This window comes from Callorhinchus milii, unplaced genomic scaffold (assembly GCF_018977255.1).
Source record: "Callorhinchus milii isolate IMCB2004 unplaced genomic scaffold, IMCB_Cmil_1.0 Scaffold923, whole genome shotgun sequence".
Taxonomy (NCBI): domain Eukaryota; kingdom Metazoa; phylum Chordata; class Chondrichthyes; order Chimaeriformes; family Callorhinchidae; genus Callorhinchus; species Callorhinchus milii.
The window spans coordinates 277-27,500 of NW_024705664.1; the positions used below are offsets into that span (position 1 = coordinate 277).

The 27,224-nt window shown below is 57.1% G+C and overlaps 1 protein-coding gene across 1 annotated transcript; it reads left to right on the forward strand.

Moving 5' to 3' along the window:
* Positions 1–322: 322 nt before the first annotated feature.
* LOC103172264 (protein-tyrosine kinase 2-beta-like) lies at positions 323–25,903 on the forward strand (the record flags this gene model as incomplete). The annotated part of the gene is given in 8 exon segments (XM_042346513.1): positions 323–394; positions 16,193–16,342; positions 21,415–21,444; positions 21,942–21,966; positions 22,877–22,923; positions 24,183–24,326; positions 24,581–24,661; positions 25,497–25,903. Coding segments are annotated over 8 exon segments (765 nt in total), but the record flags the coding sequence as incomplete, so codon positions are not given.
* Between the last annotated feature and the right edge of the window lie 1,321 nt (positions 25,904–27,224).

Here is a 27,224-nt window from a genome sequence, read left to right on the forward strand (position 1 = left end):
CACCCCTCCAGCGCTCTGTTGGAGTGTCAGTCGGGACGATGAGCTCAAAGCCCTGATGTGGGTATTGAACCATCCGTTCCCGATACAGGAGTCTGAGCCACGACCTGTCACTGAGACTCTTTGCCCCCCTCTCAGCCGTTCCCCCCTCTCAGCCGCTCCCCCTCTCAGCCGCTCCCCCCTCTCAGCCGCTCCCCCTCTTCACTCCCCCCTCCTTACCCCCCCCTCAGCCCCCCTCCGCCCTCACCCCGCTACCCCCTCCTCACACCCCTCCTCAGCCCCCCTCCCCCCTGGTCTAATACCATGGCTCTCTTTTCTCTCTTAGCCGGCACGAACAAAAGGATTCCCGGGAAAAGCGGGATCTCGCCCATTCCTGAACCCCGGACTTCAGTGTCAGGTGGGCAATGGCCGGAGTGAGAGACAGCGCTGTGTGTGTGTGTGTGAGAGTGTGTGTGTGACAGCGCTCTGTGTGTGTGTGTGACAGTGCTCTGTGTGTGTGTGTGACAGCGCTCTGTGTGTGTGTGTGTGTGTGACAGCGCTCTGTGTGTGTGTTGTGACAGCGCTCTGTGTGTGTGTGACAGCGCTCTGTGTGTGTGAGAGTGTGTGACAGCGCTCTGTGTGTGTGTGAGAATGTGTGACAGCGCTCTGTGTGTGTGTGACAGCGCTCTGTGTGTGTGTGTGTGTGACAGCGCTCTGTGTGTGTGTGTGTGACAGCGCTCTGTGTGTGTGTGAGAGTGTGTGACAGCGCTCTGTGTGTGTGAGAGTGTGTGACAGCGCTCTGTGTGTGTGTGAGTGTGTGACAGCGCTCTGTGTGTGTGTGAGAGTGTGTGACAGCGCTCTGTGTGTGTGTGAGAGTGTGTGACACCCCTTAAATCCCAAACCCGGCCGCTCGACCGCAGGCGGCAGAAAACCATCCTCACGGTTCACCACCCGCTGTGGCTCGAGCTCTTCACACCTCCCACCACTCCCACACACACACACCCCCCACACACACATACCCCCCACACACACACCCCACACACACACACACCCCCCACACACACATACCCCCCACACACACACCCCACACACACACACACCCCACACAGGCCACACACACCCCCCCACACACACCCCACACACAGACCACACACACACCCCCACACACACACACCCCCCACACACACACACCCCTCACAGACCACACACACCCCCCCCCACACACACCACCCACACACACCCCACACACACACACCCCCCCACACACACCCCCCACACACACACCCCCCACACCCCCCCCCACACACCCCCCACACACACCCCCACACACACCCCACACACACACCCCACACACACACACCCCACACAGACCACACACACACCCCCACACACACACCCCACACACCCCACACACACACACACACCCCACACACCCCACACCCCACACACACCCCACACACACACACACACCCCACACACACACCCCACACACAGACCACACACACCCCCCCCCCACACACACACCACACACACGCCCCCACACACACCAACCCCCCCCACACCCCCCACACACACACCCCACACCCCCCCCCACACAACCCCGTCACAGCAAACACTGCACCACTCAAACATCATCCTATAGACACAGCCCCCCACACACACACCCCCCACACCCCCCCCACACCACACCCCCCACACACACACACCCCACAACCCTCCCCCACACACACACACCCCACACAAACACACCCCACACACCCCCCCACACACACACCCCACACCCCCCCCACACAACCCCGTCACAGCAAACACTGCACCACTCAAACATCATCCTATAGACACAGCCCCCCCCACACACACACCCCCCACACCCCCCCCACACCACCCCCCCACACACACCCCCCCCACAACCCTCCCCACACACACACACCCCACAACCCTCCCCCACACACACACACCCCACACACACCGCCCCCACACCCCCCCACACAAACACATCCACACACACCCCACAACCCCCCCCCACACACACACCCCACACACACCCCCCCCCCCCCCACACACACACACACACCTCACACACACATATCCCCACACACACAACCCCCAATCCTATTCTCCCCCCACACCCCCCACCTCCTCCGAGCCCCCCCTCAAGCCCCAATCATCACCTCTAACACCAAGCCACCCCCACCCCATCTCCTCTGAGCCCCCCCTCAAGATCATCTCCTCTAACACCAAGCCACCCGCCCCCCACCTCCTCCGAGCCCCCTCTAAAGCCCCCAATCATCACCTCGAACACCAAGCTTCATCCCTCTGCGCCATGTGTCGCCTAACCCCCCCCCCACCCATTCAGTCTCCCGCACCCACCCCACCCTCAGCTCCTACCAACCCCCATTCAGTCTCCCGCACCCACCCCACCCTCAGCTCCTACCATGGCCCCCATCCTACATTCATTTGTCCCCATCTCCCCTTCCTCCCTCTCATCAACCATCGCCACAATGAAACCCCCCACCCGCTGCCTCGAGCCCCTCCCCACCCGACTGCTGATCACTCAGCTCCCCCTCCTCTGCCCACCGCTGGCAGACACTACTAATCAGTCTCTATCCTCAGGATCAGTCGCACTCCCCTTCAAACCCGCGGTAATTACCCCCTCCTTAAAAAACCTACGCTCGATCCCTCCGACCTCGGCTACTCTCGCCCCAGCTCAACCCTGCCCTTCCTGTCCAAAGCGCGGCAACACGTTGCTGCCAACCAACTCCACGCACAACTCTCCCTCCACACCCGATCCCACCCCCGGCTTCCCACCCCCGGCTTCCCACCCCCGGCTTCCCACCCCCGGCTTCCCAACCCCGGCTTCCCACCCCCGGCTTCCCAACCCCGGCTTCCCAACCCCGGCTTCCCACCCCCGGCTTCCCACCCCCGGCTTCCCACCCCCGGCTTCCCAACCCCGGCTTCCCACCCCCGGCTTCCCAACCCGGCTTCCCAACCCCGGCTTCCCAACACCGGCTTCCCAACCCCGGCTTCCCAACCCCGGCTTCCCAACACCGGCTTCCCAACACCGGCTTCGCACCGCGGCTTCCGCCCTGACTACCGACAGCCACATGCTCACAGTGATCAGCAACACACACTCCACCCACCGCCTGTCCTCCACTGCCTATCCTCCTCCACCTCCTGTCCTCCACCTCCTGTCCTCCACCGCCTGTCTTCCTCCAACGCCTGTCAACCTCTACCGCCTCTCCTCCTCCAACACCTGTACTCCTCCACCACCTGTCCTGCTCCACTGCTTGTCCTCCTCCACCTCCTGTCCTCCTCCACCTCCTGTCCTCCACCGCCTGTCCTCCTCCACCTTCTGTCCTCAAACGCCTGTTCTCCTCCACCACCTGTACTCCACTGCCTGTCCTAATCCAACTCCTGTCCTCCAACACCTGTCGTCCTCCACCTCCTGTCCTCCACCACCCATCCTCCTCCACCGCCTGTCCTCCTCCACCGCCTGTCTTCCACCCCTGTCCTACTCCACTGCCTGTCCTCCACTGCCTATCCTCCTCCACCGCCTGTCCTCCTCCACCGCCTATCTTCCTCCACCGCCTGGCCTCCTCCACCACCTGTCCTCCACCGTCTGTCCTACTCCACCGCCTGTCCTCCACTGCCTATCCTCCACCACCGCCTGTCCCCCTCCACCACCCATCCTACTCCACCGCCTGTCCTCCACCGCCTGTCCTCCGCCACCACCTGTCCTCCTCCTCCTCCTGACCTCCTCCACTGCTTGTCCTCCTCCACCGCCTGTCATCCACTGCCATTCCGACACCACCTCCTATCCTCCACCGCCTGTCCTCCTCCACCGCCTGTCCCCCTCCACCGCCTGTCCTCCACCGCCTGTCCTCCTCCACCGCCTGTCCCCCTCCACCGCCTGTCCCCCTCCACCGCCTGTCCTCCACCGCCTGTCCTCCTCCTCCTCCTGTTCTCCTCCAATGCCTGTCCTCCTCCACTGCCTGTCATCCACTGCCTGTCCTACTCCCAACACCTGTCCTCCCCCACCTCCTGTCCTACACCGCCTATCCTCCTCCACTTCCTGTTATCCACTGCCTGTCCTCCTCCACCGCCTGTCCACCAACGCCTGTCCTCCTCTACCTCCTGTCATCAAACCCCTGTCCTCCTCCATTTCCTATTATCCACTGCCTTTCCTCCTCCACCTCCTGTCCTCCACCGCCTGTCCTCCTCCAATGCATGTCCTACTCCACCGCCTGTCCTCCACCGCGTGTCCTCTTCCAACGCCCTGTCCTCCTCCAACACCTGTCCTCCACCACCTGTCCTTCTCCACCTCCTGTCCTCCACCGCCTCCCTTACTCCAATGCGTGTCCCCCTCCACCGCCTCTCCTCCTCCAATGCCTGTCCTTCTCAACCGCCTGTCCACCTCCACCGCCTGTTCTACTCCAACACCTGTCCTCCACCGCCTGTCCTCTCCAACGCCTGTCCTCCTCCACTGCCTATCCCCCTCCGCCCCTGTCCTCCTCTACTGCCAAGCCTGCTCCACCGCCTGTCCTTCTCCAACTCCAGTCCTCCAACGCCTGTCCTCTTCCACCTCCTGTCATCAAACACCTGTCTTCCTCCACTGCTTATCCTTCTCAACCTCCTGTACTCCACTGCCTGTCCTAATCCAACTCCTGTCCTCCAACGCCTGTCGTCCTCCACCTCCTGTCCTCCACCGCCTGTCCTCCTCCAATGCCTGTCCTAGTCCACCGCCTGTCCTCCACCGCCTGTCCTCCACCTCCTGTCCTGCACCGCGTGTCCTCTTCCAACGCCTGTCCCTATCCACCGCCTGTCCTCCTCCAACCCCTGTCCCCCTCCACCGCTTGTCCCCCTCAACTGCCTGTCCTCTCCAACGCCTGTCCTCCTCCACCGCCTGTCCTACTCCAACGCCTGTCCTCCACCGCCTGTCCCCCTCCACTGCCTGTCACCCTCCACCGCCTGTCCTCTCCAACGCCTGTCCTCCTCCACTGCCTATCCCCCTCCGCCGCCTGTCCTACTCCAACCCCTGTCCTCCTCTACCGCCGAGCCTGCTCCACCGCCTGTCCTTCTCCAACTCCAGTCCTCCAACGCCTGTCCTCTTCCACCTCCTGTCATCAAACACCTGTCTTCCTCCACTGCTTATCCTTCTCAACCTCCTGTACTCCACTGCCTGTCCTAATCCAACTCCTGTCCTCCAACGCCTGTCGTCCTCCACCTCCTGTCCTCCACTGCCTGTCCTCCTCCACCGCCTGTTCTCCTCCACCGCCTGTCATCCACTGCCTGTCCTACTCCACCGCCTGTCCTCCACCGCTCGTCCTCCTCCACCTCCTGTCCTCCACTGCCTGTCCTCCTCCACCGCCTGTTCTCCTCCACCGCCTGTCATCCACTGCCTGTCCTACTCCACCGCCTGTCCTCCACCGCTCGTCCTCCTCCACCTCCTGTCCTCCACTGCCTGTCCGCCTCCACCGCCTGTTCTACTCCAACACCTGTCCTCCACCGCCTGTCCTCCTCCAACACCTGTCCTCCACCACCTGTCCTTCTCCACCTCCTGTCTTCCACCGCCTGCCTTACTCCAATGCCTGTCCCCCTCCACCGCCTCTCCTCCTCCAATGCCTGTCCTTCTCAACCGCCTGTCCGCCTCCACCGCCTGTTCTACTCCAACACCTGTCCTCCACCGCCTGTCCTCTCCAACGCCTGTCCTCCTCCACTGCCTATCCCCCTCCGCCGCCTGTCCTACTCCAACCCCTGTCCTCCTCTACTGCCGAGCCTGCTCCACCGCCTGTCCTTCTCCAACTCCAGTCCTCCAACGCCTGTCCTCTTCCACCTCCTGTCATCAAACACCTGTCTTCCTCCACTGCTTATCCTTCTCAACCTCCTGTACTCCACTGCCTGTCCTAATCCAACTCCTGTCCTCCAACGCCTGTCGTCTTCCACCTCCTGTCCTCCACCGCCTGTCCTCCTCCAATGCCTGTCCTACTCCACCGCCTGTCCTCCACCGCCTGTCCTCCACCTCCTGTCCTGCACCGCGTGTCCTCTTCCAACGCCTGTCCCTATCCACCGCCTGTCCTCCTCCAACCCCTGTCCCCCTCCACCGCTTGTCCCCCTCAACTGCCTGTCCTCCAATGCCTGTCACCCTCCACCGCCTGTCCTACTCCAACGCCTGTCCTCCACCGCCTGTCCCCCTCCACTGCCTGTCACCCTCCACCGCCTGTCCTCTCCAACGCCTGTCCTCCTCCACTGCCTATACCCCTCCGCCGCCTGTCCTACTCCAACCTCTGTCCTCCTCTACCGCCGAGCCTGCTCCACCGCCTGTCCTTCTCCAACTCCAGTCCTCCAACGCCTGTCCTCTTCCACCTCCTGTCATCAAACACCTGTCTTCCTCCACTGCTTATCCTTCTCAACCTCCTGTACTCCACTGCCTGTCCTAATCCAACTCCTGTCCTCCAACGCCTGTCGTCCTCCACCTCCTGTGCTCCACTGCCTGTCCTCCTCCACCGCCTGTTCTCCTCCACCGCCTGTCATCCACTGCCTGTCCTACTCCACCGCCTGTCCTCCACCGCTCGTCCTCCTCCACCTCCTGTCCTCCACTGCCTGTCCTCCTCCAACGCCTGTCCTTCACCACCTCCTGTTCTCCACCGCCTGTCCTGCTCCACCTCCTGTCCTCCACCGCCTGTCCTCCTCCAACACCTGTCCTCCACCACCTGTCCTTTTCCACCTCCTGTCCTCCACCGCCTGTCCTCCTCCAACACCTGTCCTCCTCCGCCTGTCCTCCTCCACAGCCTGTCCTCCTCCTCCTCCTGTCCCCCTCCACTGCCTGTCCTCCTCCAACAACAACAACAAGATTCCATTTATAAAGCGCCTTTCACGTCAGGAGGACGTCCCAAGGCGCTGCACAGTTGGGTCATGACCCGAGCAGGGGGAAATGGTCAGGGTGAGGGAAGGAGGGAGCAAGGAGGGGGGAAATGGTCAGGGTGAGGGGAGGGAAGGGAGGGAGCGAGGAGGGGAAGAGAGTCGAGAGGGGAGCTGAAGGCACGGTCAAAGAGAAAGGTTTTGAGACCGGCCTTGAAGGAGGAAAGGGAGGAAGCGGCGAAGGCACTGGGGGATGGAGTTCCAGAGCCTGGGGGCTGAGAGGCTGAAGGCCCGACCACCGATGGTAGGGCGGTTGGGGCGGGGGACGTGGAGCAGACCAGAGCCAGAGGAACGGAGGGTACGGGCAGGTAGGTAGGGGGATAGTAGGTTGGAGAGGTAGGAGGGAGCAAGACCGTGAATGGCCTTGTAGGTGAGGATGAGGATCTTGAAATCAATCCTCTGGGGGATGGGGAGCCAGTGGAGGCGAGCGAGGGTGGGAGTGATGTGGTCCCGAAGCCTGGTGCGGGACAGTACACGAGCTGCAGAGTTCTGAATGACCTGCAGCTTGTGGAGGGAGGTGGTGGGAAGGCCGGCGAGGAGAGAGTTCCCATAGTCCAGCCTTGAGGTGACAAAGGCGTGAACCAGGGTTTCAGCAGCGTGAGGGGTGAGGTAGTGCCGTAGTCTGGCGATGTTCCGAAGGTGATGGAAGGCGGTGCCAGTTGTGGTGCGGATGTGAGGGAGAAAGGACAGCTCAGGGTCGAACAAAACTCCGAGGTTCCTGACTGGCTTTGAGAGGTGGAGAGTGCAGCCTTGGATGCTGATGGTGTCAGCGCCTGAGGTGCGGAGGCGCTGACGCGAGCCAATCAGGAGGGCCTCGGCCCAGGCAGGCTGTCAGGACATCGGTGGTCGTGGAGTTGAGAGTAGAGGAGGAAAGGTAGAGTTGGGTGTCATCCGCATACATGTGGAAGTTAACTCCATGTCTGCGGATGATGTCACCAAGGGGGAGCATAAAGAGGGTGAAGAGGAGGGGAACGAGGACAGAGCCCTGAGGGACACCACATGAGACAGTACGGGGGGTGGAGGAGAAGCCATTCGTTGAGACAAAGTGAAGATGGTGAGAAAGGTACGACCTAAACCATTCAAGGACAGTGCCTTGAAGGTTGAGGTGGGAGGACAAGCGGTGGAGTAGGATAGCGTGGTCGACCGTATCGAATGCTGCCGATAGGTCGAGGAGGACGAGGAGACAGAGGGAGCCCTGGTCACAGATGGTCAGGATATCATTGGTGACCTTGACCAGGGCAGTTTCTGTGCTATGGGCAGCACGGAAACCTGACTGAAGGGGTTCAAAAAGAGAATGGTTGGAAAGGAAAGAGCGCAGTTGGGAGGCGACAACTCTTTCCAAGACCTTGGAGAGAAAGGGGAGGTTGGAGATGGGCCGGTAACTTGATAGCTGCGACGCATCAAGGGAGGGTTTTTTCAGGGTGGGCGTGATGATGGCAGTTTTTAATGGAATGGGGACAGAGCCAGAGGAGAGGGACAGGTTGATGATGTCAGTGATATGTGGGGCAAGAAAGTGGAGCTGGGAGATAAGGAGTGGAGTGGGGATGGGGTCAAGGGAGCAGGTGGTTGGGTTTAGGGATAGGATGAGTTCAGTGACAGAGGGTGGGGAAACGGGTACGAAGGTGTGTAGGGGAGGATGGGTAGCAGTCGGAGTGTGGGAGGGAAGGGGTGGGTGGTGGGTGGAAGTTGGAGGGGAAGTGACCGCGGAGCGGATTCCCTTGATCTTGGAACCCTAGTCCAACGCCTGTCCTCCACCGCCTGTCCTCCTCTTCCTCCTGTCCTCCTCCACTGCCTGTCCTCCTCATATTCTCCTCTACCGTCTGTCCTCCTCCACTGCCTGTTATCCACTGGCTGTCCTCCTCCACCTCCTGTCCTCCACCGCCTGCCTTACTCCAATGCCTGTCCCCCTCCACCGCCTCTCCTCCTCCAATGCCTGTCCTTCTCAACCGCCTGTCCGCCTCCACCGCCTGTTCTACTCCAACACCTGTCCTCCACCGCCTGTCCTCTACCGCCTGTCCTCCTCCACTTCCTGTCTTCCAACTATTGTCCTCCTCCACCGCCTGTCCTCCTCCATCATCTTTCCTCCACCACCACATGTCCTCCTCCACTGCCTGTCCTCCACCGCCTGTCCTCCTCCACCCTGTCCTCCACCATCTGTCCTCCTCCACTGCCTTTCCTCCTCCACCACCTGTCCTCCTCCACCGCCTGTTCTCCACTGACTGTCCTCCTCCACCGCCTGTCCTCCTCCATCGTCTGTCCTCCTCCACCTCCTGTTCTCCACCACCTGTCCTCCTCCTCCTATCCTCCTCCACTGCCTGTCCTCCTCCACTGTCTGTCATCCACTGCCTGTCCTACTCCACCGCCTGTCCTCCACCGCCTGTCCTCCTCCACCTCCTGTCCTCCACCACCTGTCCTCCTCCACTGCCTGTCCTCCTGCACCTCCTGTCCTCCACCGCCTGTCCTCCTCCACCTCCTGTCTTCCACCGTCTGTCCTCCTCCACTGCTGCCCTTCCCCACCACCTGTCCTCCTCCAATGCCTGTCCTTCTGCACCGCCTGTTCCCCTCCACCGCCTGTCCTCCTACACCGCCTGTCCTCCTCCACCTCCTGTCCTCCTCCACCGCCTGTCATCCACTGCCTGTCCTACTCCACCGCCTGTCCTCCACCGCCTGTCCTCTTCCACCTCCTGTCCTCCACCGCCTGTCCTTCTCCAACGCCTGGCCTCCACCACCTCCTGTCCTCCAACGCCTGTCCTCCTCCACCACCTGTCCTCTTCCACCACATGTCCTCCTACACCAGTTGTCCTCCTCCACCTCCTGTCATCCACCTACTTTCCTCTACACCGCCTGTCCTCCTCCACCGCCTGTTCTCCTCCACTGCCTGTCCTCCACCGACTGTCCTCCTGCGCCACCCTTTCTCCACCACCTGTCCTCCTCCACTGCATGTACTCCTCCACCTACTGTCCTCCACCACCTGTCCTCCTCCACCGCCTGTCCTCTTCCATCATCTGTCCTCCTCCTCCGCCTGTCCTCCTCCACCACCTGTCCTCCTCCACTGCCTTTCCTGTTCCACCTCCTGTCCTCCTCCACCTCCTGTCTTCCACCGTCTGTCCTCCTCCACTGCCTCTCCTCCTCCACCACCTGTTGTCCTACACCTCCTGTCCTCCCCTGCCTGTCCTCCTCCATTGCCTGTCCTCGATTGCCGGTCCTACTCCACCGCCTCTCCTCCTCCACTGCTTGTCCTCCATCATCCACCTCAGTGGGATTGCACTCGCTAGATTCGATTCCTACCTCAAAAACCACCAGCGCTACATTTCTGCAAATGGCTTTTCTTGGAGCTTCCACCCGGTCACCTGGGGGGTGGATACCTCAAGGATCCATCCTTGGCCCCTTCTCTTCCTCATCTATACGCTCCCTCTCGGTGATGTCATCCGCAGACACGGGGTTAACCCCCACATGGATGCGGATGACACTCAACTGTACTTTTCCACCTCCAGCCGCGACCCCCAGTCCCTGATGTGTTGTCAGCTTGTCTGTCGGACATCAGGAGCTGGATGAGCACAAATTTCCTGCAGTTTAACGTCAACAAGACAGAAGACATACTCTTTGGCTCCCGCTGATGCCTTCGGTCCCACAGTCCCGACCTCCTCAACCTTCCCGACCTGTCCTTAAAACTCTCCAAACCCGTGCACAACTTAGGCATCAGGTTCGATCCCCAGTTATCCTTCTTCCCCCACATTCGGTCCCTGACCAGCAATGCTTTCTTCCGCCTCCGCCACATTGCCCGTCTCTGACAATACCTCACCCCAAAAGTTGCTGAAACCCTTGTCCATGGCCATGTCACTTCTCAGCTGGACTATAACACCCTTCTCACCGGCCTCCCCTCCTCCACTATTCACAAAATCCAGCTCATTCAAAACTCCGCCGCCCGCATTCTCACCCGCACTGACCACCGTACCCCAATAACTCCTGTCCTTGCCAAACTCCACTGGCTCCCGGTCACAGGATGGATCAACTTCAAGATCCTCACTTTAACTCCCTCCATTCCTTGCCCCCCCCCCACAATCTCTCTAACCTCCTCTCTCCCCACAGCAGTATCTGCTGCCTCCACTCTACTGGGTCCGGCCTCCTCCTCCGGCATACCCTGAATCCTCCGTTCCACCATCAGCGGCCGTGCCTTCAGCCACTACACCCCAAAACTTTAGAACTCCCTCCCTCAACCCCTTGGCCTTGCACCCTCCTTCCCCAACTTCAGGTCGCACCTGAAGGCCTTCCTTTCGACTGCGCTTACGGTCACCGTCCTCCTCTCCCTGGCGCGCCTCGGGCTCCGCCATTGTTAAGCTCTGAGATGCTGCCCAGCGTGGAGGGCGCTATATAAGTGCAAGTTGTAGTTATTTTTGTGTATGTGACAGTGCTGTGTCACTGCTCTGTGTGTGTGAGACAGCACTCTGTGAGTGTTGCTGATCACTGTGAGTGTTTGTTGCTGATCACTGTGAGTGTGTGTGGCTGATCACTGTGAGTGTGTGTTGCTGATCACTGTGAGTGTGTGTTGCTGATCACTGTGAGTGTGTGTTGCTGATCACTGTGAGTGTGTGTTGCTGATCACTGTGAGTGTGTGTTGCTGATCACTGTGAGTGTGTGTTGCTGATCGCTGTGAGTGTGTGTTGCTGATCGCTGGTTGTGAGCGTGCGGCGCTGTGTTGCTGATCGCTGTGTCTCGCTGTGTGTCGCTGTGTCTTTGCTCAGGTGCCAGAGTCGCTGTGTGCCAGCTCGCCCCAGATTGCTTTCCCCCAGAACCAGGCGGCCGGTACTTCCCCCCGAGCCTCACCGCTGCTCCGGCAAAAGTCTCGGCGACGGCTTAGCGTCAGGGTAAGACAGCCTCACTGTGCCTCTGTGTGCCTTGTGTGCCTGTGTGTGCCTTTGCATGTGTGTGTGCCTGTGTGTGTCTGTGCCTGTGTATGCCTGTGTGTATCTGTGTCTGCCTGTGTGTGCTTGTTTGCACGCCTGTATCTGCGCGTGTGCCTGTGTGTATGTGTATGCCTTTGTCTGTGCCTGGGTGTGTGCCTGCACCTGTGTGTGTGCCTATGTGAGTGTGTGTGTGTGTGTGTGTGTTTATGATTGTGTGCCTGTGTGTGTGTCTGTACCTGTGTGTGTGCTTGTGTGCGCACCAGTGTATGTGTGTGTGCCTGTGTGTGTGTCTGTCTGTGCCTGTGTGTGTGCTTGTGTCTCTGTGCGTGCCTGTGGGGGGTATGTGTCTGTGTGTATCTGTGTGTGTGCCTGTCTGTGTGCCTGCACCTGTGTGTGTGCCTGTGTTTCTGTGTGCCTTCCCTCACCTCCGTAACATCGCCCGACTCCGCCACTACCTCAACCCTCAGGCCGTGAAACTCTTGTTCATACCTTCATCACCTCCAGGCTCGACTATGCAAAGCCCTGTGTGTCGGCCTTCCCAACTCCTCCCTCCACAGCTGCAGATAGTCCAGAACTCTGGATCCGTGTCCTCTCCCGCACCAAACTCCGTGACCCCATTCTCGCCGATTCCATTGGCTCCCTATCCTTCAGAGGATCCAGTTCAAGACCCTGGTCCTCACCTACAAAGCCCTCCATTGCCTCGCCCACCATACCTCTGCAACCTCCTAACCCCCTACCAACCCGCCCGCTCCAGGGAGAGCCTTCAGCCACTCTGCCCCAACCTCTGGAATTCCATCCCCCAGTCATTCTGCCTCACCCCCTCCTTAGCCTCCTTCAATCCCTCCTCAAGACCCTCCTCTTTGACCATGCCATCGGTCAACCCCCTCCCCTCTCGCCCCCTGACCCCAGCTCGGGTCTGAAATGCTGTCCAGCGCCTTGGGACGTCCTCCCAACATGAAAGGAGCTCCATAAATGTAATTTTGTTGTTGTTGTTGTGTGTCTGTGCCTGTGTCTGTGTAAATGGTCCTGTGCCTGTGTGTGTACCTGTGTGTGTGTGCCTGTCTATATGTGTGCCTGTGTGCCTGTGTGTGCCTGTATGTCTGTGCCTGTGTGTGTGCCTGTGTTTGTCTCTGGGCTGGGGGCTGAGGGTTGTGGGCTGGGAGTTCGGGACTGTTGGCTAAGGTGCGGGGGTTGGGGGCTGAGGGTTGGCAGCTGGGGGTTGGGTGTTGGTGTTTGGGCGCTGGGGACTGGGGGTTGGCGTCTGAGGGCTGATGGCGTGTGACAGTCTCTCTGGGAAGGGGTTTGGGGGCTGTGGGTTGGGGGCTACTGGCTGGGCATTGGGGGCTAGGGATTGAGGTTTGGGGGCTGGAGATTGGGGGCTGGGAGCTGGGATTTGAGGGGTGAGGGTGGGGAGTTGGGGCTGAGGGTTGGGGGCTGAGGGCTGGGTGTTGGTGTTTGGGGACTTGGGATTGGGGGCTGAGGTTTGGGGGCTGGGCGTTAGGGGCTGGGGATTGAGGGATGAAGGTTGGGTGTTGGTGTTTGGAGGCTTAGGATTGGGGGCTGAGGGTTGGGGGTTGGGGGCTGAGGTTTGGGAGTTGGGGCCTGAGGGCTGGTGTTTGGGGGTTGGGGGCTGTGCGTTGTGTGTTGGGTGCTGAGGGTTGAAGCTGAGGTTTGGGGCTGGAGATTGGGAGTTGGGGTTTGAGGGTTGGGGGCTGAGGATTGAGGGTTGGGGGCTGAGGGCTGGGAGTTAGGGGCTGAGGGTTGGGGGCTGGGATTGGGGGCTGGGGTTTGGGGGATGAGGGTTGGGGCTTGAGGGTTGGGGACTGGCTGCCGGGTGGGGGCTGAAGTCTGCGGGCTGAGGGCTGGGGGTTGGAGGCTGAGGGTTGGTTTTGGAGGTTGGGGGCTGGGGTTTGGGTCCTGAGGGTTGGGGCTGGCGTTTGGTGGTTGGGGATTGGGGGCTATGAGTTGGGGGCTGAGGGTTGAGGGCTGAGGGTTGGGGACTAGGGGTTGGGGCTGATGGTTGGGTCAGGCATTTGGGGTTTGGGGCCGGGACTTAGCGCCTGGGATCTGGGGCTGAGTTTGGAGGTTGGGGGCTGAGGGTTGGGGTTTGGTGGCTGGGGCTTGGGGGTTGAGCTGGGGTTTGGAGCTGGGATTTAGGGCCGGGGGTTGGAAGCTGGGGGCAGAGGGTTGGGGTCTGGTATTTGGGAGCTGGAATTTGGGGGCTGGGGGATTGGGGATTGGGTGCTGAGGGTTGTGGGCTGAGGGTTGGAGTCTGGGGGCTGGGGTTTGGTGCTGGTGTTTGGGCGCTGTGGTTTGGGGGCTGGGGGTTGGGGTTTGGGCTTGGGTTTGGATGTTGGGGGCTGGAGTCTGGGGGATGGGGGCTGGGTTCAGGGGTTTGGGGGCTAGGGTTTGGGGATTCGTTGGCTGGCTTTACGGGCTGGGGGCTGGGGTTTGAGGCTGGGGTTTGGGGTTGGGGGCTGTGGACTGAGGGTTGGGGTTTGAGGGCTGGAGTTGGGGGTTGAGGGTTGGGGACTGGGTATTTGGAGCTGGGGGTTAGGGTGTGAGGTTTGGGGGTTGCGGGTTGGGGGCTGAGGTTTGGGAGCTGAGGGCTGGGGGCTGGTGTTTGGGGTCTGAGGGCTGGGTCCTGGGGTTTGGGGGCTGGGGTTTGGGGGTTGAGGGCTGGGTTTGGGGGCTGTGATTGGGGGCTGGCGGCTGGGGTTTGAGGGTTTGGGGCTGGGGACTGAGGGTTGGGGTTTGAGGGTTTGGGGTTGAGGGTTGGGGGCTGGGTATTGGAGGCTGGGTTTAGGGTTTGAAGTTTGAGGCTGGGGTTTGGGGGCTGGGGTTTGGGGGCTGGGGCTAGCTTTAGGGGCTGTGAGTTGAGGGCTAGGGTCTGGGCCTTGGGGGTTGGGGGCTTGGGTTTGGGTGTTGGGTGTTGAGGGCTGGGGTCTGGGGGAATTGGGGCTGGGTTTTGGGGGCTGGTGTTTGGAGTTTGGGAGTTGAGGGCTGGGGGTTGGGGTTTCGGGGTTGGTGGCTGGCTTTGGGTGCTGGGGTTTGGGAGTTGAAGTCTGGGAGCTGGTGGTTGGGGGCTGGGGGCTGTGAGTTGAGGGCTCGGTTGGGGGCTGGAAGGCTGGGGGTTGAGGGCTGGGGTTGGGGTTGAGGGCTGTGGTTGTGGTTGGGGGTTGAGGGCTGGAGTTTGGGGTTGGAGCCTAGGGTTGAGGGTTGGGGGCTGGAGTTTGGGGGCTGGGGGCTGTGAGTTGAAGGCTGGGGTTGGGGGTCTGAGGGCTGGGTTTTGGGGTCTAGGGGCTGGGGTTTGGGGGTTGAGGGCTGGGTTTGGGGGCTGCGGTTGGGGGCTGGCGGCTGGGGTTTGAGGGTTTGGGGTTGGGGACTGAGGGTTGGGGTTTGAGGGTTTGGGGTTGAGGGTTGGGGGCTGGGTATTGGAGGCTGGGTTTAGGGTTTGAGGTTTGAGGCTGGGGTTTGAGGGCTGGGGTTTGGGGGCTGGGGTCTTGGGTCTGAAGGCTAGGGTTTGGGGGCTGAGAGTTGGGGTTGGGGATTGCGGGTTGGGGGCTGAGGTTTGAGGGCTGAGGCTGGGGACTGGTGTTTGGGGTCTGAGGGCTGGGGCCTGAGGTTTGGGGGATGGGGGCTGGTGTTTGAAGTTTGGGGTTTGAGGGCTGGGGTTTGGGGCTGGAGTTAGGGGGTTGGTGGCTGGGTTTTGAGGGTTGGGGTTGAGGGCTGGGGGGCTGGCAGCTGGGGGTTGAGGGTTGGGGTTGAGGGCTGGGGGTTTGGGGTTGAGAGTTGGGGGCTGGCTGCTGGGGTTGGGGGCTGGGAGCTAGTGGTTGGGGGCTGGAGTTTGGGGGCTGGGAGTTGAGGGCTGGGGTTGGGGGCTGGTGGCTGGGGTTTGAGGGTTGGGGGCTGGGGAGTGAGGGTTGGGGTTTGAAGGTTGAGGTTTGAGGGTTGGAGTCTGGGGTTGAAGGCTGGAGTTTGTCGGCTTGGGTTTGGGAGTTGAGGGCTGGGGTCGGGGGCTGGCTTTTGGGGGTTGGGGGATGGGGGCTAGGGTTTGGGGTTTGAGGACTGGGAACTGGTGGTTGGAGGCTGGGGTTTGTGGGCTGGGGTTTGGGACTGGGGTTGGGCTTGGGGGCTGGAGGCTGGGTTTTGGGGGCTGGGGTTTGAGCACTGGGGTTTGAGGGCTTGGGTTTGGGGGTTGAGGTCTGGGATCAGGGGCTGGGATTTGGGTGATGGAGGCTGGGGTTTGGTGGTGGGGGGCCAGGAGTTGGGTCTGGGGTTGGGTTTGAGGTCTGGGATCAGGGGCTAGGGTTGAATTGGGCTCGGGACTGGCAGCTGGGGTTTGGGGGTGCTGATGACTGATGCCTATGTGACGGTTTCTGGGGGCGCGGCAGGAGGCTGAGTTCATGGTGGAGCCCAGCAGTAAGCAGGAGGCGCTGAGGTTGTGGGAGGTGGAACAGGCCGAGCTCCAGGCCAGGATCCGGCAGCAGCAGCGCGAGATGGTGGAGGACAGCAAGTGGCTGGAGCAGGAGGAGAGGCTGCTGGTGAGTGTGGGGCAGAGAGCAAGACCACCATCTTACACAGCTCCTCACACACACACAGCCCCTCACAGATACACACACACAGCCTTTCACACACACACACTCATACACAAACCCACACACAGCCCCTCACACATAGAATCATAGAAACATTGAATGTTCCGGCACAGAAGGAGGCCATTCGGCCCATCGAGTCTGTGCGGCTCTTTGACAGAGCATCACTCTCACTGACCCCAATCACCAGCTTTTTCCCCATAACCCCACAAACCCGTCTTCCCCGATACCTGTCCAGTTCTCTCTTAAAAACTGTTATCGAATCGGACTTCACTGCTCTTTCAGGTGGATCATTCCAAAGCCCAACAACTCGCTGAGTGAAAACATTTCTTCTAACCCTCCCCTCTGCTTCTTTTGGTGATATCTTCAGACTGTGACCGCGGGTCACAGACACACCGACCAGCGGAAACAGCTTGTCCCTATCTCGCCTGTCGAAACCTTTCATGACCTTGAAGACCTCCATCAGGTCCCCGCGTAACCTTCTCTGCTCTAATGGGAAAAGTCCTAACTTCTCCACTGTCCTCATAGCTAAGGTTCCCCATTCCTGGTATCATTCTCGTGAATCTCCTCTGCGCCCTTTCCAGTGCCTTAATATCCTTCCTGAGGTACGGTGCCCAGAACTGGACGCAGTACTCCAGCTGAGGCCTAACCAGTGTTTTGTACAGATTAACCATAACCCCTACTCTTATACTCTATGCCCTACTAATGAAGCTCAGTACACCAAATGCCCTTTTTACTGCCCTATCTACCTGCTCTGCCACCTTCAATGAATCGCTTACTTGAACGTCCATATCTCTCTGTACGTTTACCCCCTTTAAGATTGAGCTCCAAGTCTATATTGCCTCCTATCATTTTTCCTCCCTAAGTATCACCTCACACTTATTCACATTGAAATCCATCTGCCACATGTCAGCCCATTCCAGCATTCTGTGTATGTCTGCCTGCAGTCCATCACAATCTTCTTCACTATTTACTATGGAGTCCTGTAGCTCAGTGGTTAGAGCGCTCACTTTGGAAGCGAGAGACCTGAGTTCAATTCCAGGCAGAGGGCGAAACCTTGGGCAAGTTTCCTTACTCCACACAGAGCCTAATAATAATCCCTCCAAAAAACAAAACAAAAAAAAAAATTGGTCATTTTCAATCTACGACTGTTTGTGGGACATTGCTGTGCGCAATTGGCTTCCGCGTTCGCCCACAAATATACAGTCAATTCACTTTACAGTGTGTTCTGTGAAGCGCTTTGGGACGTCCTCCAGACGTGAAAAGCGCTATAGCAAATGCAAGGATTATTATTATTATTATTATTATTATTACTACTACTACTACTACTACTACCCGACCTAACTTGGTATCATCTGCAAACTTGGAAATAGTGCTCCCTATGGCCAAGTCCAGATCATTAATATATATTAGAAAGAGCAGTGGTCCCAATACCGATCCCTGGGGCACCGCTGCACACCTTCTTCCATTGCGAGAAACACCCATTAACCACCATCCTCTGCATTCTGTCACTCAGTCAGTTCTTAATGCAAACGGCTACTGTCCCCTTAATACCGTGGGCCTCCAGTTTTTTTATTAATCTCTTATGCATTACTGTGTCAAAAGCCTTTTTAAAATCCATGTAATTAATGTCCACCGCATTTCCCTCATCAACCCTCGCAGTTACCTCTTCAAAAAATTCTATTAGATTTGCCTTTAACAAATCAATGTTGGGGGTCTCTAATTACCTCGTGTTCCTCTAAGTAGAGATTTATTCTGTCCCGGATTACGGTCTCCAGTAGCTTTCCTATTACCGAGGTTAGGCTGACTGGCCTGTAATTTCCGGGTTTGTCTTTATGCCCCTTTTTGTAGAGTGGGGTAACATTAGCCACTCTCCAGTCTCTTGGCACCACTACTGTGTCCAATGACGATTGAAATATAATGGCCAAAGCCTCCGCTATTTGAACCCATATCTCCCACAGCAACTTTGGGTGAAACCCATCTGGTCCTGGGGACTTATCAATTTTGAGCCCAGTCAATCTTTTCAGAACTTCCTCTCTGTCTATAGTAATCTGATCTATGTCCTCTTCCCTCTCATCCAATACTGCGGCATTTGGGGCATCCGTTTCCGTTGTGAAGACAGATGCAAAGTACTCGTTCAGTACATCAGCCATCCCTCTGCCTCCACAACAAGATGGCCGTCATTGTCTTTGATTGGCCCCACCCAACCTTTAACTAACCTTTTTTCCTTTATGTGCTTATAAAATATTTTAGGATTCCGCTTTATGTTATCCGCTAACCTCTTCTCATGCGATCTTTTAGCGTGTCTTATCGCTCTTTTAAGATCACTACTGCATTCTCTATTATGTGCTTTGCTATCCTCAGTGTCTTGCATCTTTTTGTTGTACGCCATCTTCTTCTTTTTCGTCAGAGACAGATTATCCCTGGTCATCCAAGCATCCTTGGTTCTCGCACATTTCCCTTTTGTTGGAATATATCTATTTAGACCCTGAGCTATCGTATCTTTGAAGATTTCCCATTGCTCATGAGTCGTTTTACCTGCCATTCTTACTTGCCAGTCCACCAACTCTCGGTCCCTCTTTAGCCCATCAAAATTAACTCTACCACCTCCTAACCCCCTACCAACGCTCAGCCGGCTCTGGCTGCTCCATGTCCCCCGACCCACCCACCCCACCATTGGCGGGAGAGCCTTCAGCCACTCTGCCCCAACCTCTGGAACTGCAGTCCCCAGTCATTCCACCTCGCCCCCTCCTTAGCCTCCTTCAAGTCCCGCCTCAAGACTCTCCTCTTCGACCATGCCATCGGCCACCCCCCCACCCCCGACCACCACCCCCCCCCCCCCCCCCCCCGACCCCAGCTCGGGTCTGAAATGCTGTCACTGTCCAGTGCCTTGGGACATCCTCCCGACGAGAAAGGCGCTATACACATGTAATCTTGTTGTTAAGTGCTCTGAGACACTACCCTGCGTGGAGGGCATTATATAAGTGCAAGTTGTCGTCGTTGTTGAAAGGGATACGGAGTTTAGTGTGTGTGATAGGGAGCCAGTGGAGGCTGGTGAGGGCTGGGGTGATGGGGTACTGAGCTTAGTGTGTGATAGGGAGCCAGTGGAGGCTGGCGAGGGCTGGGGTGATGGGGTACAGGGTTTAGTGTGTGATAGGGAGTCAGTGGAGGCTGGTGAGGGCCGGGCTGATGGGTGACGGGGTTCAGTGTGAGTATGTGTGGGGAGCTGTGTGTGAGGAGCTGGGTGAATGTGAATGCGTGTGTGTGTGAGACGGGCTGTGTGTGAGGGGTTGTGCCTGTCTGTGTGTGAGTGTGTGTGAGGAGCTTATGGATGTGTTAGCGTCTATGTGTGGGTGTATGTGTGTGTGTGTGGGTAGTATGTTGGGAAGAAGAGGGCGAGTATCAAAAGTTGGGGAACAAATTCAAGGTCAGAACATCCAAGGTGGTGATCTCTGGGTTACTCCCGGTGCCTCAGGCAACGGGGCACCATAATGAAAGGATCAGGCGTATGAACGACTGGCTGGAAAAATGGTCCAGAAAAGAAGGTTTCCGTTTTGTGGACAATTGGGACCACTACTGGGGGAGGTGGGATCATTACCTTGCAGATGGGCGGCACTTAAGCAAGGCAGGGGTTAACTTCCTGGCCAAGAGATTATCGAATGCTGGGGGGCTAATTTAAACTAGTGGCGAGGGGGGATGGGTATCCCAGGATAAACAATAGATTAGGGAATAGAGGAAAAAGACAAGTGGGAAATATAGAGCAGGTACATGTAGACAATTTCCTTAAATGCATGTACCTAAATGCACATAGCTTAGGGAATAAGGTTGATGAGCTGCAGGTTCAACTGGCCGTAAGGGGTTACGATGTGGTAGCAGTAACTGAGACATGGCTCAAGCCAGGACAGGAATGGGAGATAAATATTCCAGGGTATAATGTGTTCAGGAAGGATAGAGAAGGAAGAAAGGGTGAAGCGGTGGCAATATTAGTTAAGGATACAATTGTAGCTGTAGAAAGGGACGAGACTCTGGAGGGCCCGACAACAGAATCGATCACAGATGTTCCGAATGTCATTAGTGACTTTGACCAGAGCTGTTTCCGTGCTGTGGGCAGCGCAGAAGCCGGATTGGAGGGGTTCTCGCCCCCTGACCCCAGCTCGTGTCTGAATGGCGAGAGAGAAAGGAGTGGAGCTGGGACACGACGACTTGTTCCAGGACCTTGGAGAGGAATGGGAGGTTAGAGATGGGGTAGGAGCTGGAGAGGAGGGATGGGTCCAGGGAAGGTTTTTTCAGGATGGAGGTGATGACAGCTGTTTTTAGGGGGGGTGGGAACTGAACCGGTGGACAAGGAGAGGTTGGTGACGTCGGACAGGAGAGGGGCCAGAAGGTGGAGCTGGGAGATGAGAGAGGTGGGGATGGGATCGAGGGAGCAAGTGGTGGGTTTGAGTTTGCGAACAGTCGCAGTGAGGGAGGAGGGTAAGATAGGAGTGAAGGAGTATGGGGGGGATGAGTGGGGGGTGGGTCATAAGGGAGAGGTGATGTGGGGGTGGCTGTGGATGGGGCAGAGGTGGCTGAATGTATCCCCTCGAATTGGGATTCGAGTAAGTCCAGCATCGCCTCACAGTTAAGAGTTTGAGGAGAGGATGGATGAGGCATGGGAAGGTGGACAGTGGCGGAGCCTGACTCCAAGCCGGGGAGGGGGGTAGAGGTGGCCATAAGCACTGTCGAAGAGGAAAGTTTGTAAGCGGGACTTAAAAGAGGGAGAAGGGGACAAGGTGGAGGGATTGAGGGAGTGTTTCAGAGTATTGTAGCGCAGTGGCTGCAAGCACAACCTCTATTTCCCTAGCTCCCCACCACACACACTAAACTCCGTACCCCCATCACCCAAGCCCTCGCCAGGTTCAACTGGCTGCGTATCACAGAACAGATTGATTTCAAGATCCTCACATTTGTCTTCGAATCGCTTCATGCCGCAGCACTTCCCGACCTCTGGCATTAATCTATTTTTTCCCCAATGTCCCCAGGCTCCGACCGAGAGCTCCAATTTACGGGATGTAAGTTATGCAATGTTTACCATTCGTCTCCAATAACTGTCATTGTCACTTGTTCAGTCTGTCCATCAACAACAACTGTCTGTCTGTCTGTCTGTCCGTCTGTCCGTCCGTCCGTCCGTCCGTCACTGATACTCCATGACTGAGGGTAGGTATATGTGATAGTTAGTGTGAGAGTGTGTTCCAGACTGTGTGAGGTTCAAGGTGGGGGTCAGTGTGAGGGTTAGTGTGGGCGTATGTGTGAAGGTCACTGTGAGGGTGTGTGAGGGTCAGTGTGAGCTTATGTGTGGGGTCAGTGTGACGGTCAGTGTGAGGGTAAGTGTGAGGGTGTGTGTGGAGGTAAGTGTGAGGGTCAGTGTGGAAGTCAGTGTGAGGTTAAGTGTGAGGGTATGTGGGGGTCAGTGTGAGCGTGTTTGTGGGTGTCAGTGTGGGTGACTGGTTTCTGAGGGTTGGTGTGAGGTGTGTTCCTAACTCTCTCTCTCTCTCTCTCTCTGTCTCAGGACACTGACAAGGATCCAGACTGCAGTGAGTTAACCCATCTTGTCACTCAGTGAAATGAGAATTTTTCAGATGACACAACACAATATACATTTATACAGCGTTTTTCACACCAGGAGGACGTCTCAAACCTCCTTACAGCCAGCACTGGGGGGAGCACTGCATTGTCGGAGACGCCATCCATTCCATGAAAAGTTAAACCTCACTTTCTCTCAGTCTGTGCCATGTTCAGTCGGACATTAAATACCTCCTTGGCACTGTCGTGAAAAGAGAAGGAAGTTTCTCTCCCAGTGTCCAAGCTGACAAATAAAATCGCTCGCTCATTTCACAGCTGTTTGCAGAACATTGCTGTGCGCAAAGTAGCGTCAGCTCACAAAACACACAGACTACACTTCACAAGAGTCCGGTCAAATGCTTTGAGACGTCATCCCAGGGAAAGTGGCGCTTGATAAGATGTCAGGTTATTTTAGTTATTATGACAGTGTTGACAGTTGATATCAGACAATTGTCCTTTCAGTGGAGCTGTCAGCAGTGTGTATGTGTGTGCATGTGTGTATGTATATGTGTGTGTGTATGTGTGTGTGGGTGTTTATGTGTGTATATGCATGTGTGTGTATGTTTGTGTGTATGTGTGTGTATATATGTGTGTATGTGTGTGTATATGTGTGTATGTATGTATGTATGTGTGTGGGTGTATATGTATGTATGTATGTGTGTGTGTATGTGAGTGTGTGTATGTGTGTGTATGTATATATGTATGCTTATGTATGTGTGGGTGTTATGTGTATGTGTGGGTGTATATGTGGGTGTATATGTGTGTATGTATGTGTGTGGATGTATGTGTGGGTGTGTATGTGTGTGTGTGTGTGTATGTGCGCGTGTTGGTGGGGTGGATTGGTGGAGAGAGATTGACCGGCCTCCTTTTTTCTGTTTCTAGCGGAGTTCACAGTCCCCCCCGAAAAACCACGGAGGAAAAACCCACCAGTAGGATTTCTCATTAATTCCCCCATTCTCTCCCCACCATGTCTGTGCTGGGGCTCGCTCCCTACTGGAGCTCTCTACTCTAACCCCATTCCCTGCTCTCTCTCTCTCTCTCCATCGTGTCTGTGCTGGGGCTCCTCCACTGGAGCTCTCTACTCTAACCCCATTCCCTGCTCTCTCTCCATTGTGTTATATGGATTACACTAACATTTGAAAATCTCCCCGTGGGATGTGCTCTCTCTCCCTGGAGGGACGCCCCCTGCTTACCTAATTCCGGAAAGTATTGGGCACAGATTGGCAAGAGCCAAGGCTTGGGGGGAGCCCAGAGTGTGTGTTGGGGTCACTGCTGGAGTCTAACCAGCTAAACCCTCATAGCTTGCCATTGAGAGCGCTATCTGGAAAGATTTCCCGCTGTTTGTACAGCTAGGACCTCCCTCCCCGTTAGTTAGTGCTTTGGCTGCAGGGTTAACAGCAGCCATGGGGGAGGATTCCCTGCCCCCAGTGACCCCTAGTCTGCCCTTCCAGGTCCTGCCGATGATCCCACACTCTGGAGTCCCCAAGCCTTGTCTCGCCCCAACCTGCGCCTAATGCTTTCTGGAATTAGGTAAGGAGGATGCATCCCACCAAGGAGAGAGGGAGAGCACGCATTCCATTCCGCCAGGAGATTTCCACATGTGTGGACATGTGTGGGGGTGCTGGGGGGGGTTGTTTGTGGGGTGTGGGAGTTGTGTGTGTGGGTGAGGGTGTGTGAGGGTGAGCGTGTGTAGGTGGATGCGTTGGGGGTGTCACAATATGTATGTATGGGGCGTTGAGGCATGGGTATGTGGGTAGGGGGGTGGGAATGTCTGTGTGATGGTGTGTGTGCATGCGGGGGAGTGTCTGTGTGAGGGTGTGTTGGTAGGGGGGTGGGAATGTCTGTGTGAGGGTGTGTGTGCATGCGGGGGAGTGTCTGTGTGAGGGTATGTTGGTAGGGGGGTGGGAATGTCTGTGTGAGGGGGGGTGTATGGGAGGGAGTGTCTGTGTGAGGGTGTGTGTGTGGGGGGGAGTGTCTGTGTGAGAGTGTGTATGGGGGGGGAGTGTATGTGTGAGAGGGTATATATGAGGGGGGAGTGTCTGTGTGAGGAGGGGGGTGTATGAGGGGGGAGTGTCTGTGAGGGGGTGGTTTATGGGGGGAGGAGTGTCTGTGAGGGGGGGTGTGTGTGTGGGAGGGAGGGAAGGGGTGCTGCCCATAGTGATGCCCTCTTCCCCCGCCCCCCCCACAGCTGATCCAGACGGCGGCCACAGCTAACCTGGACAGGACGGACGATGAGGTTTACCCTAATGTGATGGAGTTGGTCAGGGCTGTGCTGGAGCTCAAATCCCACATCTTCCAGCTACCGCCAGAGCAGTACACTGTCCTGGTCAAGGTCAGCCTCACGGGGAGGGGGCGGGGGGCTGAGGGGCGGGGGCTGAGAATTGAGGGTGGGGCTGAGGGGCGGTGGGGTGAGGGGCAGGGCTGAGGTTTGAGAGTGGGGTTGAGGGGTGGGGGCTGAGGGGCGGGGGCTGAGGGTGGAGGGTGGGATTGAGGGGCGGGGGCTGAATGGAGGGTGGGGTTGAGAGGGTGGTGGGGGGGGGCTGCGAGTGGGGTCATTGCAGGGCTAACCCTATGATTTGCCCACAGACGGTGGGGTTGGTTCTACGGAAACTGATTGGCAGTGTGGACACCCTCCTCCCCCGGCTTCCCCCCTCCTCCCGCACAGAGGTCAGCCCCCACCCCCACACTCACCCCTCAAACACACTCACCCCTCACGCTCATTCACACTCTCACTCACCCCTCACACCCACCCCATCACACTCACTCACACCCTCACTCACTCACCCACTCACACTCAGCCCCTCACACTCACCCCCCCACACACACACGCAAATAATCACCCCTCACACTGTCACACTCACCCCGTCACACACTCACCGCCTCATACTCACCCCCTCACACACTCACCCCCTCACACACTCACCCCCTCACCGCCTCACACACTCACTCCGTCACACACTCACTCCGTCACACACCCACTCACTACATTACTCACTCCCTCCCTCAAACACTCACATCTCACTCAAGCACTCTAATACTCCTCTCTCACACTCTGTTTTAAACTCACTCCCTCTCCTCTCACTGTCTGTCTCTCACACTCTCCCTCTAATCCTCTCTATCTTCCCCACACACAGTCTCTCTCTGTCACTCTCTCACGCACTCTCACTCATTCACTCTGTCTTCCCATCACATACTCACACACTCTCACACTCTCTCACTCTCCCCCCCCCACACAGTCTCTCTGTCACACTCACACACTCTCACTCCCTCTCACTATCCCCCTCTCTTACACAAACACAGTCTCTCTGTCATACTCCCTCACACTCTCACATTCCCCCTCACACACACAGCCTGTATCTCACACTTTCGCACACTCTCTTTCACTTTCTTTCTCGCACTCACTGTCTCACACACACTCTCACACTTACTCACACAGTCTCTCTCTCACACTCACTCACACCCCCTCTCACCCTTTCTCTCACACACGCTGTCTCTCTCTCAGATCCAGGGCACAGTGAAGCTGTTGAACAAGGACTTGTCAGAGCTCATTAACAAACTGCGACTGACGCAGCAGAACGTTGTCACGTCTCTCAGTGATGAGTGTAAGCGGCTGATGCTGGCGGCTGCTCACACACTGGCCGTGGATTCCAAAAACCTGCTGGACGCTGTAGATCAGGCCCGACTGAAAGCTGGAGAGGCCAGGACCCTGCCCGACTGAGCAGCCCCCACCAGGAGACACCCCAGGAGACCCCCGAGAGGCTAGGCCATTGCCTGACTAAACCCCTCCGGGAAGCCAACTTGAATGCCCCCCCCCCCGAGGCTAGCTGTGAGATCGGGGTCAATGGGGAGAGTGGGGAGAGGTATATGGGAATTTTTAAAAACTTTATTAAAAGACCTCATGTGACCAAACTCCCTCCCCACTTGTGAGTTTTTTATTCTGCTTAGTTAGGGTGAGTGTGTAACTGGTGATAGTGTAACTGGTGAGTGTGTAACTGCTGAGTGTGTAACTGGGGATAGTATAACTGGAGAGTGTGTAACTGATGATAATATAACTGGTGAGTGTGTAAACTGGTGTAGATGGTGGTGAGTGTGTAAACAGTGCTAATGGGTGACCCTAGTGAGACTGAGCTGAGAGGATCTCCCTGATCTCAGTGTTGTTACACTGGACACTACACGGGAATCGCACACACTGGAGGCTGGTGGTTGGATCAGAAAGGAGCACCTGGTGTACGCCAGGCTGTGTCTCTGTGTCAGATCATTGCTCAGGGAACCCACCCACCCATGTGGGGGTCAGTGACTTCACCATCTTCCTACCTCGGGCCTCAAGCTGGAAGCCATGAGAAAACATGGCCAGACTTTGACTTTCACAAGGATGACGAAGACCCTTCAACCCATCAACAACAACAACAACAACAACAACAAGATTCCATTTATAAAGCGCCTTTCACGTCAGGAGGACGTCCCATCTCCTTCCTCCAGACCCCTTCCACTGTAGCCCTTTCCCCTCCATTGCCCCCCCAATCCCCCACTACTGTCCCCCCACCAAGATGCTGTTTAAACAGGTCCCAGTGACCTGGCCTCAACTCCTGTCCTGGTAACCCTGTTAATTACCATCTGGGTAAAGAAACAGGTCCTGGTGTCTGTCCTGTAATTATTACCGTTTACAGCTCTACACCTGTGGCCTCTGTTTTGGAGATTCCTAAAATATCATTCTGAGGTTACTTTTTCAATCCCATTTAAAATCTTTTCCCCTTTGTAAGTGCCCTCTAAATCATCTTTCCACATTGAAGAGCTCCAGTTTGTCTAATCACTGCTGATTCCTCTTAACACTGGGATCAGCCTCACGGTCTTCTCTGTCTCTAACGCTGGGATCAGCCTCACTGTCTCCTCTGTGTCTATCACTGGGATCAGCCTCACCGCTCTCCTCGTCTCCAATACTGGATCAGCCTCACTGTCTCCTCTGTCTCTAACACTGGGATCAGCCTCACTGTCTCCTCTGTCTCTAACACTGGGATCAGCCTCACTGTCTCCTCTGTCTCTAACACTGGGATCAGCCTCACTGTCTCCTCTGTATCTAACACTGGGATCAGCCTCGCTCTTTAAAACCTAACGTCATGCCCACTGAGCAGGACGAGATACAGGACTCTAGCGTCTGACCAATGATTCTGGAAGAGCGGGGAGAGGTGTGTGATGAGGGCTGTGAAGGGGGCTTTCATGGGGAATGTGATGG